Source organism: Natrix helvetica, assembly GCF_964273705.1.
Source record: "Natrix helvetica genome assembly, chromosome: 1".
Lineage (NCBI taxonomy): Eukaryota > Metazoa > Chordata > Lepidosauria > Squamata > Natricidae > Natrix > Natrix helvetica.
Window position 1 is genome coordinate 249,272,420 of NC_138548.1, and position 17,529 is coordinate 249,289,948.

Sequence of the window (17,529 nt, forward strand, 5' to 3'; positions counted from 1 at the left end):
AGTCTTCCTTCCTTTTTCTCTTCCTTTTTAATTTCCTTGTTTTTTAAATTATTTATTCGGCAGATTTTAAATTTGAGTTATATATCTTCTTTATATTAAAAGAAAGACAGATTTTTTTTAAAAATATAATGAACTATAAACATATTTCTGAACATGCATATCATCTTTCTGGGTGGTAATTTTTCAGGTTGATGATACCAATTGCTGCATGCAACTGAATAATGTTTAATAAACATTATTTCTGCAAAATAGCAGTAGCAATAAACAAGTATACCAAATATTTTAATAATATGCTTTTTGAAGATATGGATTTATTATATCTCACAGCCAGAAACAAAATAGTCCAAAATGTTGATTGTATATTAATTTGACAAGTGTTTTCCTAATGATTTTTTTTTTTAGTTTTGTTGCTAAGGTATCTAAGGCTGATGTCAATCTTGCTAATCTGAAAAATATTTCTTCCCTGTCACCTTTATAGCCCAAGAAACTAGAGAACAGCCCTTCTTTGCCATACCTAAATTTCTTTTATGAGCTAAGTTGCTTCTTGTCTGACTAGTCCCTTGATTGTGACTCTTCCTCCTGCCTCCCAAGGTCATTCCCACATACCCATTTCACCTTGTCATCTCCAGCTTTGGGAGCATCACACAACATGGGCCACAAAGCTAGTGATAAAAGCTGTGTTGGTATGTTGGAAGATTCAAGCCTCTTCCCGATGTCAACTCAGTTATTTGAGAACTATTTAAACCTGATTATCTTTTGTGTGGCTGAGAGCATGTCTGAATGATCCAATTATATGGTCCTACATAATTGGCATTCTCTTTCTGCGGAAATGCTAATTTCATGGGGAAAATATGAAGAATCAGTTCCCTAGTACATAGTTGGAGGATTTAAATACAATTACTTCCATGGAATAACTACTTGGAGGCAGATGGCTGAGACAACATCAAAAAGTTGCCTGAATGAAATATTCTTGAATTTTGGAACCCTATTGAAATTCCCCAGACCTCTTTTGAAAACAAATATATGAGTCAGTTGCCAAACATCTGAATTTTGATCACATGACTAGGGGGATGCTACGACAGTCATAAGTTTGAAAAACGGTCATGTCACTTTTTTTCGGTGCAATTGTCACTTCAAACGGTCACTAAATGAAATGTTGTAAGTCGAGGGCTACCCGTCTTTAACATCTTGAGACTGTAGAAGTGACAACACTAATGTTTGAATGACTCACCTAAATGACCCCTAAACCGTGTAATAAATTGATCTAATACTCTCAGTCTTGAATACATCAATTTCAGATTTTGCTTCCCTACAAAGATTCTCCCCTATTATCTCATTTAAACAACAAACAAGAGGTGAAAATATTTTGCACTTTCTTACTGGTCAGCTGGATGATGAGCAATGACAGACCATTGGGATTCTTTCTGTGCTTATTATTTCACCAAGGGTGTGTTAGGAAAGTGGGTTTTGCCACTAGATCAGGGTTGTCAAACTCCCGGCCATTAGGCCGGATGCGTCACGTGCTGGCCATGCCCATGCCCGGTTTAGCGAAGGGGTGGGGGGAAAGTCCCGATATGTCACGTGACACCGCTGTGACAGGTGAGTTTGACACCTCTCCACTAGGTAATTTATGATATCCTGTCTAGACCCAGAGATGGAGGTTTTCTTTAACTTGGGAAAACAAGAGTCTCCTTAGAGAGGGTGGTTTTCAGTTATTCTGCATATTGTATAAAACTGAGATTAGGTAAAAGGTAAAGGTTCCCCTGCACTGGCTCTAGGGCGATGCTCATCTCCATTTCAAAGCTGAAGAGCCAGCACTCTCCGAAGATGTCTCCATGGTCATGTGGCCAGCATGACTAAACACCAAAAGTGCATGGAGCACTGTTACCTTCCCATCAAAGGTGGTCCCTATTTTTCTACTTGCATTTTTTACATGATTTCGAACTGTTAGGTTGGCAGAAGCTGGGACAAGTAACAGGAGCTCACTCCGTTATGGGATTCGAATGGCAGAACTGCCAACCTTCTGATCAACAAGCTCAGCCACTGCCGACCTTCTGATCAACAAGCTTAGCCACTGAGCCACCACATCCCTTAAATTGAGGTTACTGCTGAGGAAAAAGGAGGAGAGGAAGAGGAGAATGACAGGCTGCCTATTAACATGCAACTGGGAGTCCAGATCCACTCTCTTGAATAATTTCTTGGTAGTATATTCTGAACATGTGCTGAAATCAAAATTTCAGGCAAATCCACATTTTAATGGCTTAATTGAGTTGACGGGTGTCACTTATTTCAGAATGTCTACTGATATGAAATCTCATTACTGCAGCATTTAAAATTGCCAAAGAAATGTGGTCCTATGCATGCAAATTTCATGGTATTAAGGATTCCCCAAATCAAGGTTTTAATATTGATAAGAGGGAAGTTCAAAAGTAATATTAGAAAGTATACTCTTTCATAGAAAGAAGAGTGGAAGCTTGAAACCAACTTCCAGCTGAGATAGAGGGTTAATCATCAGTCATTGAGTCATGCTTGGGATAAATACATGTTGATCATCTGACAACAAAATAAAAATAAATAAAATATAGAAATAATAATTACAATTAATTAATTAATTAAAAAGAAAACAAACCCCCCCAAACTTAAAGGGCAGACTCAATGGGTCATTATGTCTTTTTCTGCCATCAGTTTTCTATGTTTCTAATTCTAATATAGTTTACTTAGGCTGACTGTATTGACTTGATTCAATTCCATGTGTGTGTGTGTGTGTATGTATATATATATATATATACATATATACATATATACATATATACATATATACATATATACATACATACATACATACATACATACATACATACATATATATATATATATATATGCAAAGTTGCACAGCTATCAGTTGCATTTCAGAATGGACACAAGGGTGTGCGAAGCATTGTAATTCTAGGTTTGGGGTAAGAAAAATTCAAAGGTATTCTCTCTCCGCCCCCCACTGTTTCTCTGTAGGTGGGCTGAAGGGAGACATCTGGTTTTAAAAAGCTAAGAACTCCCCAGCTGAACACAGTCAAGGAGAATCAGGACGTTCACCCTGACTGCTGTCATCTTGTCAGAAGTATTTTTCACTGGAGAATCCTTGTGACAAAAAGAAAGTGTGTGTGTGTGTGTGTGTGAACTGCTGGAGGAAGGTTTGCATTATTTTCCATCCTAATCCATAAGAGCTCCCATCTGAATTCTGAGTCAGGTTTTTTTTTTTGTTTTTTTTTTGCTCATGCTCTGTTCCTGAACATAATCCTCAGCTTCTTCTGATATTTTAAAGCATACAGCCATTCAATTTCCATGGCTTTCTTCACGATACAGTCATTTTCATTTAAAAATAAACCAGAGAAATGTAATTTTGTTTTTTTAAATTGGTCTGATGGCACACACAAATACATTGAAGGCAACCTTCTGTCTATTCTTGCTTGAACTGGGAGAGGTAAAATGTAAATTGAAAAAAAAGTCTTGATAATTACTTGATAATTACTGTTTGAGATCAGACTGTGTGTGTGTGTGTGTGTGTTTAGTGGTGTTAGGAATTTCTGGCTGTCTGATTCAATGGGTAGTATGTAGTTCCATTTATTTTAGACATGCATTTCATTCTACCCTGAAGTAAACACCCAATTTTAATTGAACATTCTTCAGCTGGCTAAAATATTTTATGAATTTAGCCTAGGCTTTGAATGTGTTGATCACACTAAGAATACAAAGTTCTTCCCCCTGCCAACCTTTATCTCTCAAACTGACGAATGCTGTATTAAGCCACCCTATGTTAAATAAATTGCTTCTTTCATTTTCTCATAGTAAAAGCTGCAGCTTCTCCCAACCATCCTAATGTTACCTGGAATGTTAGGTTTCATTATTAGCATTTTAAGAGTCTAGGCATCTTTTTCAGCTTCAGGAAAACATATATTTTTTTCTCCTTAGCTAAGGCCCTTTCTTTTGGTATGGGAGAACTTGTCTTTTCAGCACTAACGAACAGGGAGTTGGGATAGAATAAAATAATTTATAGTATAAATTTCCCAGGTGTAGAATGTTATCTAGAATTGATGTTTTCTATTGTTCAAGTCTCACATGTCTTTATTGCTTGATTACTTACTTTCTGATGTATCACATATACCAAATATATGTATCATTTGTTTCTGTACCTTATAAAAAGAATGCCTTTTGCTTTGAATTATTAGGTAATTTATATTTTTGGGTAGACAGAGAAGCCCCTTTGCAAGGGTAAAAAGTGTATCTCTCCAATTCCACATCTGTTAAGTGTTAAGCCCCATTTTATGACCTTTCTTACCACAGTTGCTAAGTGAGTCACTGCAGTTGTTAAATTACCACATTTTTCGGAGTATAAGATGCACCGGAGTATAAGATGCACCAAGGTTTTGAAGAGGCAAATTAAAAAAAGGTTTTGCACTCTGCAAATCTCCCCAAAATGGCCCATTTTTCAGAAAAACATGCCCCCCCCTTTTTTTAAAAAGGGCATGAATAGTCCTTAGGAAAAAGGCTTGTAGAGTGCTCGGGGGGGGGGGGGGCAAAAATGAGCAAAAAAATGGCCTTTTCTTGCTCATTTCTGCACTTCTGCACTTGTGAAGGGGGTGGGGTTTGGGGAGGCCAAAAATGCTGCATTCAGTGTATAAGTCACACCCAGATTTTCAGTCACTTTTTTTGAGGGAAAAAGGTCCATTTTATACTCTGAAAAATACGGTACTAATACAGTTGTTAAGTGAATCCAGCTTCCCCATGACTTTGCCTGTCAGAAAGTTATAAAAGCTGATTGCATGACCCCTGGACACTGCAACAGTCATAAATATGAGTCAGTTCCCAGGCGTATGAATTTTGATCATGTGACCATGACGATGCTACAATGGTCATAAGTGTGAAAAACGGCCATAGGTCATTTTTTTCAGTGCTGTTGTAACTTTGAACGGCCACTAAATGAACTATTGTAAGTCAAAGGCTACCTATGTCATTCTCAGTAGGGTAAAACTATTACATCTCTTCATTTTTATGTCAGGCTGGAGATGAGTAAAACAGAATCCAAATGGGCAAACTATCAATAGTATTGAGTGAAAGAATCCTTCCTTCCAATTCTTAGTACCCATGTTTCCCTGAAAATAAGACCGGGTCTTATATTAATTGTTGTTCCTAAAGACACATTATCCAGTTAGATCTTATACTAAATGCATCTGTCTGGCTGACAATCTTAACTGGGTTATTTTGGGGGGGGGGGTAGGGCTTATATTACGAGAAACTTGAAAAATCATTTTTGGAGAAACACGGTAGAATGGAAAAGATGCAGCTGAGCTGAAATCTTGCAGCCGGGTACCCCCATTTGTGCTACGTTTGGAAATCCAGTCTGAAGCACTAGCCACCTTAGTTAGCAGTGATTCTTCCAAGCAGGGGACAGTGCACCTGTACATATAGATAGCAAGCTTATTCTATCCAGTTAAACCAGATTTTTCAGGAAGAGTCAAACAACATCACACCATCATTATATCTTCCTTGTTTCTCTTCCAGTTACTGCTTTCCGTATGTGCCACTTTAAAGACTGAACTGCCTACCATGTGCTGATTCATTGTGGAAGCAGCACTGCCTTTGGGAGGCCATCCAAAACATTGGCAGATTCCTTTCTACAGCAGCCTAGCTGACTAATTCTTTGTTCTGTCTAACCCAGTATGAATCAATACTGGAAGGGGAATCCCAGTGCACTCATCTAATATCTCTGAAAATAGGCCAAAACTGACATGCTTTGCCACCTAAGTAGATCACTGAGGTGAATCACAGCTTTCAAAATCTGTAAACGAATCAGCATCGGTGAAGGCATAAAAATATAACTGTGTTTGGAAAGAGATGAAGTGGGATGATTCAGTGGGCAGAAATCACCTGATTTCTTGTTATTTATAATCTGGGGGGGGGGGATTTAATTTTGAGCTAGGGATTGCTCTAAGAAAGATTAAGCTGTTTTATAATTCCGCTAAGTATGAATTGAATTTCCTGGGCTGTAGAAAGACTGCAGACGAGTCATGCGCATTGGTAGTGAAAATACCTGATAAGACATCATGCCCATCCATCAGTGGAAGATTTGTAGAATTACACATTTAATTCTTGAGAATTAAATACCTCTATTAACATCAAGCTGAAATAAGTATATCTGAAATAAATACATTCTGAAAGCTATTACCGTAAACTAATAGCTTTTAGAATGGTAACTGGCTTCTGCTGAAGCAAATAAAGACTCTTGCGATACTTTAAAAGAAAAGATTTATTGCATCATTTGTGGATCATTGTCCACTCTACCTGATGAAAAGGACTCAGATCCACAAAGGCTTATACAATTACCAATTAAAGGTGCTACAAGATTTTTTTACAAGATCCATAGAGCATGGCTTCACACATCCTAGCACCACATTATTAACAAACCTGGTAATTCTAAAACTCACCACTGAACGTATTTCATCTTCTTTATGCTGGCTTTCCATTCCAACATGATTACTAATGCTAATACAGTACAGCAGGGGGGTCCCCAATGCCCTGGCCATAGCCCACAGTGGGCCATGGAAGCAGTATGCATGCGAGTGCATGATGCCCCATTTGTGTGAGCCCCACATTCCTGCTGCTGGCACAAATGGAGCTGCATGTGTTCACCCACCACTCATACGGAGCCATCCCCTCTTCCCCCTGCCAGTCCGCAAAGCCAAAAAGATTGGGGATCACTGCAGTACAGTACAGACAATTGCCTATCTCTCTAAAAGGCCAAGCACTGGATTTCTTCTTAAATACCTACAGAGCTGTGCCTATGAGCCTATTGCAAGTAGAGTGAAGGGGTGACAGGTCGTGATAATCAGGGTGAAATTGTGCAGGAATCCCAAGCCTGCCCTGCCACGTTACACTCCCATTATTGAGTTTGGAAAGTGCATCCAGCCCACCTCCTTGTATGCAGCCGTCACATGAGTGTAGATGAGGCTCCTCATCTTGGCCCAGGCTCTCTGGACCTCTGGAACACTGAACTCATTGGTGTATTGCTCTGTAAGCACTTCCAGCAGGACGCCAGTCAGAATCTGGGAGAAGAACGAAGAGGAAAAGTTAGGAGAACAGAATTTCTCAGTCTCCTCCGTAGTTTCAAAACCCCCTTTTAAAACTGCTATCGCTTTGGCTATGTGCTGCCGCAATGGGACTTTATTCTTAGTTGCTGTACAATACCCAGTAGATGAAGATGATTAATAATAACATAAAAGCAGCCTTCCTTAATATTGGGCTTCCCTGGGATTATAGACTATAGCTCTTTCATTCCTTGGCAGGATGTTTTGGTCTAAAGGGTGTCCCTAAATAATTTTAGGCTTTGGATATAAGGGTCTTGATTTCCTGATCTTTCCTAATCATCTTAGATGACTAGGTTATTTCAATTCAGGGGCATGAAACTAGACGTTCTCCTTTACTTCATAGCCATTTTATGTTAAGCAATTGCTTGTCCTTGATGCTCTGAGCATGTGTAGTAAGACTACGCACCCTTTGAAAATGACACAGAAGAAACACTTCAGACATTCAAGCTTGAGCACAGCACATTTCTGCTATTCAATAAGGCAGACTGATTAAAACACACACACACACACACACACACACAGGTTACCATGATAAAAAAAGTTGGAACTCTTTTATGAGTTGCTCATTTTAATGATTCAGTGCTTATAACGTGAAAAATAATTATTTAGGTATATTAAAGTTGGGCTTGTTTACTATTTTCCTCATCATCTGACTGGTCCTATGTGGCCATTTCAGCAGCCTGTGGGACTCTGAATTTCAGCCCCAAGGCTGCACCACAGCTTGCGTTGAGCGAACTGTAAAGCAGACTATTTGGATGGTAACACAACATAATTCCAAAATCAAATCAACAGAACAAAATCTGGGATAAAATTAGATGACCAAATACTTCATAAAAGCAAGGGGATTAGAAAAGTGTTTACTTGATGTTAGAAAAACATCACTCTAGGTGCTAAGAGAATTCCACAAGCAGGAGCCCCAAAAGCTATCCTCAATACGTAATGTTATTAAGAAAACAGCCCCTTTAGTCATAAAGAGTCATGGGACAGCTCATCTAGAAGCAGATTCCACCCCCCACCTCCAGTAGCTACCTGAAGATTAAGTATTTGCATTCAAACTGGACGGAGACTGCAAATTGCACAAGTGAGATGTGTTTCAATTACTAGTTCTAATTAGTACTTTAGCAGCTGCATTTTGTGCTAACCCCCTGAACTGAAAAATGATTTGGCAAGTGCTTCAGACTTCATGTGTGCAGTATTTCATCTTACTTTGCTCTCTATGAAAACAGCTTTTCTCAGGCTTCTTCACAAGCTTAAGAAAATACGTCTTTCTTTAACGAATCAAAAGGAGTCTGACTCTTAAGCAATGGGCTCATAAAGAAGCCTGAAAAAAAACAACGGGTGTGTTTAAATAAACGGCAGAGAAGTGCTGCATACACACCGTGTCTAAAGCAATTCTGAATTGCTGTCAAAATATGCAGAACCTCCCACCTGCTACTTCTGGTCTGTCTTCAGAGATAGTTCACTTGTGGTTCACTATAGCAATCCTGGTTGAAGATTCCTATTGCATGAATAACTCTAACCAAAGTATTTCTATCCAGGAGAGGCTGCGAGTCATTCCCCGGTTTGCTATAGATTACAAGTAATAGAACCCCAGCATAAAAGAGATGAAAAATAAAATATTTGAGGGCATTCATAACATAGCTTACAGCTGGTGCCGCCAGCTTCATGTTTGTGTCTGAAAGTCTAATTAGGAATTTCAAACATCACAGTCATAAAAAGGCATCAATCTTGTCAGAATAGTGGGCAGATCTGATATTTTAAAACTATATTCGCTATTCATTGCAAAAGGTTGAGAACTATTTCCTCTTTTTTCAGTTTACCTTTTAACTTTTTTTCTGGGTTGGGACACACTTTAGAAAAAAAAAAAAAAACCAAAATCTTGACTCTAGCCACCACCTCAAGGCTAAAAAAAGTAATCAGTAACAGTTTCAAAACGAAAAGAAAATGCTTTGTGCCATGCCAGCTAAGCTTTTTGGTTTCATTTGGTTTTTTAAAAAAATCACCACCGGTAATTCCCGGGTTAAGGGTTGGAAGTTACCCGATCAACGCCCAAATGAGGCCCGAAACTACAAATCTTGCATCACCATGGCAGTTTTTGCTCTTGCCGGCCAAAATGGACTCGGGGGCTGGATTTGGAGGCTCCATTTTGGTGTGCAACGGGCTGGGGAATGCCTGCAGAGGGCCAAATGGAGCCTCTGAAAGCTGGATTTGGCCCCTGGAAGCTCCATTTTGGCATGCAACCAGGCCGAGGGAGGCTCACGGAGGGGCAACCAGAACTGCGGAGGGGTACACGAGGCTGGAGAGAAGACTGCTTGCTAGATCTTCACAAGGTAATTGACTCAGTGCAGCAGGTTGGGGGAGAAGCTATTTGGGGAGCATGAGGTATTTCAGTGGGTCAGGGAGGCCTTGGGTGGTCTTAGGCAGGTGACTTGTTCCATGAGTAGGCCCCTCATGACCTTCCCCATCCTGAAATACCTCATGTGCACTTAACGAGCCTTGCATTTGATTAGCGAATGCGTGGGTGAAAGGAGGGAGTGATCGGATTCAAGGTACGAGATTCACTCCCATGAATCCTTGGGCTACGAATGGAATGGGCAGGCTGCATTACACTTGTAACTCAAGGACTACCTGTATAACAGTATATATACTTTAAATCAACAGGGCAGATCAGGACAGGCTACTTTATATTTGATTGTCAGCTGATATTCTGGAATGTGTTCTGCCAATCTTCTTTCTGTCTGTTCTACACTGTGGTTGCTGTAATCTTTAGTGTCTCAGCTGAGAAACTGTAGATATTTTAGATCAAGCCAAATCCAAAAATGCTAGGGAATTCCTGCAAAGTTGGCATTCTGACAAATCAGCCATCATCAATAGAGATAAGCCCTATTTATACACCACTTTTAAAAAGATGCAACCAAAAGTCAAGGAAAGGAAGAAACAGCCTCAGAGCACCCAATATCTAGGATTAGTAGGAAGCAGCACCAGATAAACATGAATGAAACAATACCAAAATCAAGGCACCATTAAAGAAAAAACCATACCACAACCAAGCTGCTAAACATATATAAAAAAACCAACAAAATTGCACTAATGATGTTAGCGAAATAATAGAATGTCTGAAGGAAAACAACCAAGCTCAGTGTATGGATGTATTCTTTTGGGGCCAAATTAGGATAATGCATTTCCAAGGGTTTGTTCCCAACATTTAATGTTTTTGGTCATTAGGTACATATAATGCATTTCAAAAAGTATGGTATGCGAAACATAATGATTAACAAAGTATTACCTGTCCTGCAATATAGTTACAATTTTTAGAATTCTTAGGGGAACTGGAGAACCATTTCAGTCAAGTCAGGTTCTTGGTATGGTTACGTCTGATTCGAGGGGAAATGTTTTGTGCAGGGGCTTTTAATGTCTCTTGACAGATTGTAGGACAACATTTTTATTTGAATTACCTCTCTTATCACCAGATCCTACTGCAGTGTAACTTATTACCCTTTGTGATTCTCCATCAAGTGTACAGGCAAATTCAAAAAACTGAAATAATTTTTGCAATACTAATTAGTCTATTTCAGTTCTTCATAATTATTGAAGGGCATAGGGTTTAAGTAGGAAGCTGTATAATCTATCAACTATCAAAATTATGATATATCCAAATTTGTGGGTAATTCATTTGGCACTCTTTGCTGTGTAGTGAACCTTCTCTCTGTTTTGGGCACACTTTGAACTACATTCATATTTATTTATGAGAACTAGAGGTGACATAATTTTTTTGTCTATACTGAAGGACAATCATGGTATCATCCATCGGTCATCAACTAGAATGAGTCATCAACTAGAACCAATGAGAGATCTAGAGTTCAAAATCAATAGAAACAGAACTGCAGTAAGGTGAAGTTACTCCAAGTGCTCTATTTGCAACAAAGTTAATAGCTTAGATCATGGATGTCAAACTCGCCGTGTCACGTTGCAGTCACGTGACGTTTCACAATGTTTTTCCCATTCGTGGAGTTGGGGTAGGTGTGGCCTGTGCCTGCATCTCACTAGTTTGACACCCCTGGCTTAGATCAAAGAGCATAAACAAATAAGGGCTCGTTGGCTTGAGATTCTTTAGCAGAAAGAATATAGTTCCCTAGAACTGACAGAGGAAATCAATCCTGGAAAAAGACACAAAATAATAATCTCTAGAGAGCGGCATATATAACTGCAGTATTTTCCATTAAAGTAAAAGTCCTCTGAAGGATAGAAAGACACTCTAGTCTTCTCAATCTAAAAATGACAATCTGAACAACCTTTCAAATAGCCCTTAACCCACTATTTTTTTAAAAAAAAATGTTTTTGGAAAACAGCAATTAATTCAAGTCTGAATTTGCTGCCTCCCTATAGAGTGAATAATGGAAAAAATGTATATGTATTTTTTGGTCTCTGCCCTTCCCTTATAACTACTCTTAGGTTATTGCAAACAAACTCAACTCAATCCGCATGCTAAAACAAATAGGAATGATTGTAAACAGAAGACTTCAATATACACATTCAATTGTTCATTGGGTCTTACAAGTAAACTGAATACTGATGATCACACAACAAAATGATGTGTAAATTTTGTTATTAGATCAGGAGTGTCAAACTGGTGGCCCATGGGCTGGATGCATCACGCACAAGCCACGCCCACCCCAGCTCCGTGAATGGGAAAACCGCCACGTAATGGCAAAGTGGTGCCTCAAGTTCGACACCCATGAGTTAGATGGAGATTCTACATCACGTCAATATTTTGAGATAAAATTTATCTCAATAAATTGGAAATTGCAAGGACCTACTAGCCAGTCAATATTACTGTTTTATGTCTACTTTGTTTGGTTTGGGGTTTTCTTATCAATGTTCAAGGACATGATTTTGCCCTTACCTTAAAGTAGACAGGGTCAACTTTGTGCTTGACAGCATGTGCCTTGCCCACCAGAGCTAGCACAGAGGAGACCTTTTCCGAATCGTATATGTTCTCCACCACGCTATTAATAGCCCCCATGACCCTCCCGGCATGTTTACGCAGCTGCAGGCTCCTTTCCATCTCTAGTGGATCTTCCATGTGCTTGAATTGGCTGAAGTACTGCTTGGCAGATGGGAAGTTGACAAAAAATCTGTACAATACCAAAAAGAGAAGAGTGCCGAATTAGTTTGGAAAACAATATGTCACAATGTGTTTTGGGGTGGGTGGGGAGGAGAGAGTAGTGGACGTGAAGTGAAATCTTTAAAATAAGGATTTCAAGAGGGAGACCCAGACGCCATTTTTCCTGACATCATTAGGGCAGCTTCTACCAACGCTAGTTTTCAGATGAATTGTAATCATGCCAGCAGAAAAGTCCATTGCTTTAAAAGAATTTTGGAGAAGCTATTTAGCTTCATCAAGCTATTTAGCTATTTAGCCCTGGTTCGAATCTCAGAATGGTATGGCTAGCTGATGAGAGCTAAATCACTTGAAATAGATCTATATTAGTCTCTATATTATTTCTTTGTTGGTAAAACATAAACTTAACACAAACATTGGGGGTTTATGTACTAATTACACTCATATTCTGCTCCCCCCCTCAAGAAACTCAAACTGTGGGGTGGGTGACATTTTTATCCTTCCCAACAATTCTGGAGAGAGAGGATAATGACTACAGTTACCTAGAGTACTTCATTGCTGAAATTTGGGGAAAGATTAGCATGATGTGAATGAATCAGAATTTCAGTCAAGCTCTCCCCTCTTACTCCCAAATGCATCTTGTCCTCAGAAAGGTTCAAAAGCCTTGAACTATGTGACATAGAATGGCAGCCTGGGGTATATTTGCCATGGCTTTGAGAGTTGCTTCCTGATGCTTGCACAGTTTGCTCTTCAAGCAAATTCCTAATTGGCCAATTTCACTCCAGAGACAGGGGGTGGGGTGGGGGGACAAAACGACCTGGCTGTTTTTGATCCTGACTGTTTCCTCCACCCACACACCATGACAGTGCAGTCGACTCTTTTGGTTCCACTTGATTAGGTTGTTCCCACTTGGCCGGTCTCACACAAGAGGTTGTCAGGGAAGCCGTGTGAAGCCGCAAATGGAATAACCGTATGTCCTGCTGCCTTCCCTTAGACATCTGGGATTCATCAGCCTGCCTAAAATAAGTTCTGAAGTGTGAAGAGTGCGTGGAAAGCAACAGGATGGGAAAGATGAGAGACAGAGGGCGGACGGGGGGGGGGGGCAGGGAAGAGGAGGATTAAGTGCTTTATTTTGCCTTTTAAATATTCTTTCATTTTCTTTCTGATCCAGTCCAAATGCCTGTCTCTCCAGTCGATTTTGATAGAAGGAAGGTTGTTTCCCTCAAGGAGAAGAAGCAACTTGGAATTAAGGAGAAACTTCCTGTCAGTGAGGTCACTTAACCAGTGGAACAGTTTGCCTTCAGAAGTTGTTGGTTCATTACTAGAGGCTTTCAAGAGACTGGACACTCACTTGTCTGAAATGGTATAGGCCTACAGGGTGTCCTGTTTGAGCAGAGGGTTGGACTAGAGGACCTCCAAGGTCACTTCCAGCTCTATTCTGATTGAAATGTGTGCCAAGGCTGCTGTTAACTAAGTCTCACTTAGTTTCTCTGCAAAAGTCTCAGGTACAGGCCTGTCCAATGCTTATTTCTGCCAGCAACAATAGATTCCGCCTAATTTTTCCCCGCAGGGTCAAAAAGCAGCTGCCTGATAGATGGTCCCGAAAGCAGCCTGCCCATTTCTGCAAAAAGAGGTAGCCAAGCAAGTGAGACAAAGTGGATGCCAGATTGATATCTTAGTAGAATAACTGTTGTGTTACAAAAGAGGAAAGAAGGCAGATCAGGAGTCAAAGCCAAAGGATTGTTGCTAATATCTTAATTAGGATGAGCCAAAATGGCAGAACAAAATATGAAATCTTTGGAAAAGCTTTACAAGCAAGATGTTACAAAAGCAAGCTGCTTAGATTAATTTACTCCTCACTAGAGGTACAGAATTCAGCTGGGTTAATAAATTGCAAAAGTAACTTTGCAACCTATCCTTGCATTTCTGTTCTTTCCTTACTATCAGATTTCTTTTCTCAGGACAGCAAATCTAACATATATTTTCAGTTCTCTCTATACATTGCAGAAATGATGTGTTGGATTTCACTAAATGCATCCTCTCTTTGAAGGTGTTTTCTGTCTAAATGAGTGTGCAATGTAAGTCTAATTAAAAGGCCTTTAAAAAAGGGAGAACCAGGAGCTCTGAAACTGACACTCAACAATTACGATCTGGACAAAGCAGGCACACAAATCACCTAATGTCTCAGTCATTGTGATAAGAGCTGTGCTTTTTCCTTCTGTAAATTATTTAAAACCTGTTTTTGTACATATATATTGGTAGAAATAAATTTTATATAAATCCTTATTGGTTATGGTTTCCTAACTGGTGGTGCTGATTTAAATGAATGCATCCATATAAATCAGAGCTTCATTTGTTCCTTGTCTGGTGCCTTATTGGTGGGCTGGTGTTAAAAAGTTTTACCAAGAAGGCAGAGGGCACAGTGAAAGAAGCTGAGAACCGAGTAAAATGACCCCTAATTTGATTTAGTATTGTTTTATAGAATGTTGCCCCTCCCTCCCAAAAGTATGTACCCATATTGTTCAGAGTATAAGACGCACCAGAGTATAAGACGCATCAAGATTTTGAAGAGGTAAATTAAAAAAAAAGTTTTTGCACTCTGCAGACCTCCCAAACCCTCTGCACGCCTCGTTTTTTGTGAAAATGGGGCATGCATAGCCTTTAGGAGGCCTGCAAAGTGCTCCTGGGGGCTGGAGGGGCAAAAACGAGGAAAAAACAGCCAGTTTTTCGCTCTTTCTTGCCCTCCCGAGCTCCCAGGAGCACTAAAGGCTATGTTCGTCCATTTTTGTGAAGGGGTCGTGGTTTCGGGAGGCCAAAAATGCTGTATTCAGTGTATAAGATGCACCCAGATTTTCACTCTCTTTTTTGGGGGGGAAAGGTGGGTCTTATATGCCACAAAATATGGTAATATAAAACGAAATAAGTTATGTGGAGCTATTGCTATCTGCTTTTTAAATCAGAAAAAAGGAGCTCAGCACATATCTATTGTGAGGAATGCATACAGATACATAAAAGTGCATAAACTTAGGAGTTGCAACAACATTTTGCAGTTTTGTATCGAGCATTTTAGATTCTAATGTTCCGTTATGTTTTTCCTGTCCCACCTCCACCCCATTTCTACAGTGGCCTTTCCTCCTATCCTCTCCACTACTAGGGCTACATTTCACTTTCCATCCTCCTTAAAATATTTTTGGGGTTTTCACTTTTAAGAGGCCTTCCTTCTAATGCATTTATATTTCTGCAAAGAAAAAGGTGTGCTTTCTGACATTCCCTCCTAAGTATGAAGTGTGGTATTTTGACTATACACGCAAGTGCACTCAAAGCCTGGCTGTCTGAATTAAGGTCTGACAAAGCCCCTTCAAAATACATTCTGCAGCTGTGATTTATTAATCTGCTCCACGTTTTGCTTCCCATGGATTTCAGCTATGTTTGCTACAAACCTCCAAGAATCATTACAGATGAGTGGTAACGGAATACATGCAATTGATTAATTAACCCTCAGCCTTTGAATAACAGCTGGGAGTGAGGATCAAACTGTAACTATCTTTCAGCTTGGCTTACACATGGATTTCCCCATGGGGAAAAAAAATGATCACATCAAGATGGGAAAAAACAATTGCGTGAATTCAAAGCTTGGCGATAAAAACAACAAATATTATTGTATGTTACCAGAAAGCTTTGCATATCTAACACATGCTATTGCACAACATGGACAAATAAAATTGATAGAAGGCAGCTGTCAAAGTATGGATTCTATGGAACTGCTTATCTTATGAATTCCTTTTAAAGCATCTTCTGTTGTCTTTTGAGACAGACCGCTGATAAATGTGTACAAGATGTCTTTTGAAAAAGATCTCTTTTCCCTTGGTCTTTTGAGGACATACGTTTTGTTTCTGAGATTATAATCCTATAGTTAAAGAGTGCAATTCTATGGTTAATGGAAGGGTCTATGACAATTCGCCATGGCCATCTCGCCACAGCAAACTCAACACAGCCAACTTGCCACAGTCAACTTGGTGTGGCCAACTCACCATGGGACAACTCACCACAGCCAAATTATCGTGGGACAACTCACTGTGGGACAAGAGTTACACTAATGTCAAAGAAATGTTGGGAAAGGATCATTAAAGAAAGGATGCAAACAGAGGGACAGAATGAATTGTGAATGACAAAAATTGAAATATTTTTTAAATATATTTTAAATAATTAAATTGAATTGTTAAATTGTCCCATGGTGAATTGACCATGGTTAGTTGGCCACAGTGAGTTGGCTGCGGCAAACTGTCCCATTCCGCTCCTGAAGGAGATCTCAGGGCTGATAGAAATTTTGATAGTTGCTTCTCTGACAGTGAAGAATTCTGACCCTAGTGACAGAATTCTGGCACAGTTTTAGAGAAATCTATTTTAGTAGCCAATGTGAACTCCTGCAATCTGTTCTTTTGAAGCTCTCTAACATCAAAAAGATGCAAAAGGAGATGACAGTGGTCAATGATCAGGTCTTCAGACTTATTGCCTAAATATTAAATGCAACTTCTCTCTCATTCCTGGCCAGCTGCTAACAAGATGTTTTTTAAAAAAAAATTAACTTGAAATATTGTTATACTCTTTGAAAGATGAACAGTTTTTCCACTGTCTTACAGAATAAAGAAATACAATAATAAATATTTTTTAAAATGATGTGAGCTAATGATAAAGAGATATTTCATTTGTTTACTACTTATTTACAGTACTCTCTTATTCCTTATCTATTGCTTTTCTACCAATAAGGCATTCAAGGCTGTAAAATAAATAAATGAAACCAATTCTATCAGATTTCTTTGTTAAATGTAGTTCACAGAAAAAAATATTCCATATCTCCTTTTTGGTCCTATTGGCAATGATTAGTGTTTCCTTAAAATCAAAAATATGAGTGGGCTCAAAATTGGAGAGTACTTCTAAATCCAATTTGCTTCTTAAGAACTGTGAGTGGGGTAAACAAAATATTATTCTGTTCATGAATTTTATTAATTTGTTTCAGGATCCAAGTTATTATTATTTGGGTGTACCTATTGGGAAATCCAGACTAAAAAAAATAGAACTCAAGATAAGAGCTGTGCTGTTGGAGAAGGAGGTATTGCCAAAGAAAGATATAAATTTATGGGTTGTTGTGTTCTCCCTTAACAGCAGAATTTGAGAAATGGTTGTATTCAAAGGAAAGATTTCTAGGAGGGCTGAGAATATGTTTTCAGTTTGCATGTTTTTGAAATATGAAATCTCTTCAGTAGGCTG

At 39.1% G+C, this 17,529-nt stretch overlaps 1 protein-coding gene across 1 annotated transcript in view; it reads right to left on the reverse strand.

Annotated features, from left to right (window-relative positions):
- CYGB (cytoglobin) overlaps positions 1-17,529 on the reverse strand; it is a 68,742-nt gene that overhangs the window by 21,727 nt on the left and 29,486 nt on the right. Inside the window, exons 3-4 of the mRNA XM_081937919.1 lie at positions 12,043-12,274; positions 6,966-7,097 (exon numbers count right to left, since the gene is read on the reverse strand). Coding sequence (XP_081794045.1) covers positions 6,966-7,097; positions 12,043-12,274 — 364 coding nt within the window. The remainder of the gene's footprint in view (positions 1-6,965; positions 7,098-12,042; positions 12,275-17,529) is intronic.